This window comes from Arachis ipaensis, chromosome B01, assembly GCF_000816755.2.
Source record: "Arachis ipaensis cultivar K30076 chromosome B01, Araip1.1, whole genome shotgun sequence".
Taxonomy (NCBI): Eukaryota; Viridiplantae; Streptophyta; class Magnoliopsida; order Fabales; family Fabaceae; genus Arachis; species Arachis ipaensis.
This window is the reverse complement of record NC_029785.2, coordinates 18628239-18630740: the sequence shown is the minus strand read 5'-3', so window position 1 is coordinate 18630740 and position 2502 is coordinate 18628239. Positions and strand designations below refer to the sequence as shown.

The following is a 2502-nucleotide window of genomic DNA, read 5'->3' as shown; positions in this document are numbered from 1 at the left end:
GAAGTTTGAAAAAAAAAAATCCAATTTTCCCCCAAAAATTATCTGCTACAAAACTTAAAACATTCTCACTCACATAATTACTGCAATTCTGCAGGCTGGAGCACCCTTTGGTTCTTGCAACAATATTTCTGCACCAAGTACAAATCCAGGGAGCAATACCTCTGGAAGCTTTTCTGGATCTGTTCAGTTCTCTGAATCAGCTTCAGCAGTCTATTCACCTAATTGGTTACTTCTCATTTCCCTTGCTTGTTACACTCTTGTTACAACTGTTATGAATAAGTATTATCATATATGATATTCACATTAGTCATTCAAGAGGAACTTTAGTAATATATTAGAATCTATGCTGTTGTTGTAATGCCTCAAGCTGAAAAATGTCATGGAACTGTTGTTAGGTTAGAAAATTAGACAAAAGAAATTTTGTTACTGCCGATTGCCAAGGCTATACTCAAGGATCTATAAAGTCATGTGAGGTAGATATAGTCAAGAGGGAGCAAGAATTCATATGTAGCTGTATGCAGTTAATATATTGTATTGATAGCAGTCAAACTCAAAATTCTATATATATTATATATATTGCAACTTGTATTTACTCTTTCTTCTACACCTAACCGACATATTCTCCTCCACTATTGGGTGGGTGTGTGAATTAGTTGATTTAGATTCCATATCCAATCCAATGTTGAAGAGGTTGTTGGCTCGTACTATTAGGACTTTAGGATTGAATATATCATGACCAAAATAAAAAAAGGAGTGAATATATATATAACAAATCAACTGCATTGTAGATATTTGTTCCACTTGAGAATGCAGACATTTCCATAATAAAAGAAGAGGTGGGGAGAGGTATTGGAGAAGAGAAAATAGCGGGTTCCATAATTTTGTGGGAGTGTAGAAGTTGTTTACAATTTTTAGTGGTAAAAATATCATTACTCTTACATTCATACTTGATTTTGAGTTCAATTGTGAGCTTGATCGAGTTCCTTTTGAACTTGATAGACTTCTTCTAAGATGGAAAGCTCTAGCAGTATACCTGTGTTTCAATTGCAAATGTACACATAGGCGGTTCTAAATTTAGCTTTAAAAAATAATTGTGTTACTCAGATTAATAATTCATGTAAAATACTAGTGAATCTTTATGACACAAATTTAAAATGATTTAGTGTTAAACTGTTAATGGTAGGTCATTGTCTAAAAACAATGTGTTCACTAGAACACAAGATGTCATCTAATTCATGTTGTGAGTTCCACTTAATGAAAGAAAGACTTAATTGCAAAGTGAATTATACTTAGACTTACAACCAGGAAAGAATGAATGATGATAGAGATTAGGTAATTTGTCCTTAAAAATAGTGTAAGCAAGGTGTTATAGTTTTTAGGGGTATACGTTTGATAGGTTAGATTGGATATGGCTAAAATTTCAATCCGAACAATACTAAAATCATCGGATCTAATATCTTATGGATCAGATCATATCGAAAATTACATATCGGATATGGATAAATACTACGAATCAGATCCAATCCATAAACACCATTTGTCATTTTGGTTGACAGATATTGGAGGCGTAGAGACCGAAGACTGAACATCAACTAATTTGGGGTCAGGCTCTTATCTGGTATCACTATTGGGCCAATACTGATACGAATACTATAGGGAGTTGTTCCTCTATCATAACGTGGAGTTAATACTCAAAATGCCCCCTGAAATTTGACCCTGATTCAATTTATTTCTCTAATTTTTAATTGACTCAAATTGTACTTTGAAATTTTATGATGTGACTCAAGTTGGCTCCGCCGTTCATTTCCATCATCAGAAAAGTGACATGGCATGCTTAGTTGACACCAGGTACCTAAAATGTAAAAACGACGTTGTTCATTAAGCAAACTCTGAATTGGCCCTTCTTCTTCCTCTTCCTTAATTTGGCGCTCTCTCACCTCAGTTCACCATCACTGCACCTCTCGCCTCCCTCTCACTCTCTCACGCAGTCATACTCACAACGCCACTGCGGTTCTCCTTCTCTTGTCGCGACAACGCCGTCGCGAAGCATGCCCGTGGAACCAACTCCAACATCACCGCAACACCCATATATGTGAATCAAAGAGTTCTGAACCGGTAGCACCCCATCAACCCCATTTTTCAGGGCTTGACCGTGGAACTTCCTCCTAAATTAAAGATAACTCATCTTAGCACAGGAACCAATGAGGGGCACAAAAGCATAGCTGTTGGGAAAGAAATCACTGTGCAAAGAATGAAAGAAAAAAGCAAGAGCTTGGTAAGGAACATGACTGTTAGAATAAGCCCGGATCACTGTATTAGTGCAGAAAGTGTCTAAGGTGTTGCTAAAATGACGGAAGATAAAAAGGTATAAGCGAAATCACATAGGTGTGAGGCACGGCTCAGAAGGGTGTGTGCAATGTGGGGATTGCGGAGGAGGGCGGTGGTGGTGAGGAGTGCCTGGATTTAGAGATGGTAGGTGGTGTGGCATACGCTCTGGAGGAT

The 2502-nt window shown here is 37.3% G+C and overlaps 1 protein-coding gene across 1 annotated transcript in view; it reads left to right on the top strand.

The window, feature by feature from the left end:
* The window catches only part of LOC107626912 (PI-PLC X domain-containing protein At5g67130-like), a 4141-nt gene extending 3546 nt beyond the window's left edge, over window positions 1-595 (top strand). The window contains exon 8 of the mRNA XM_021118648.1: window positions 95-595. Coding sequence (XP_020974307.1) covers window positions 95-295 — 201 coding nt within the window. The 3' untranslated portion in view covers window positions 296-595. The remainder of the gene's footprint in view (window positions 1-94) is intronic.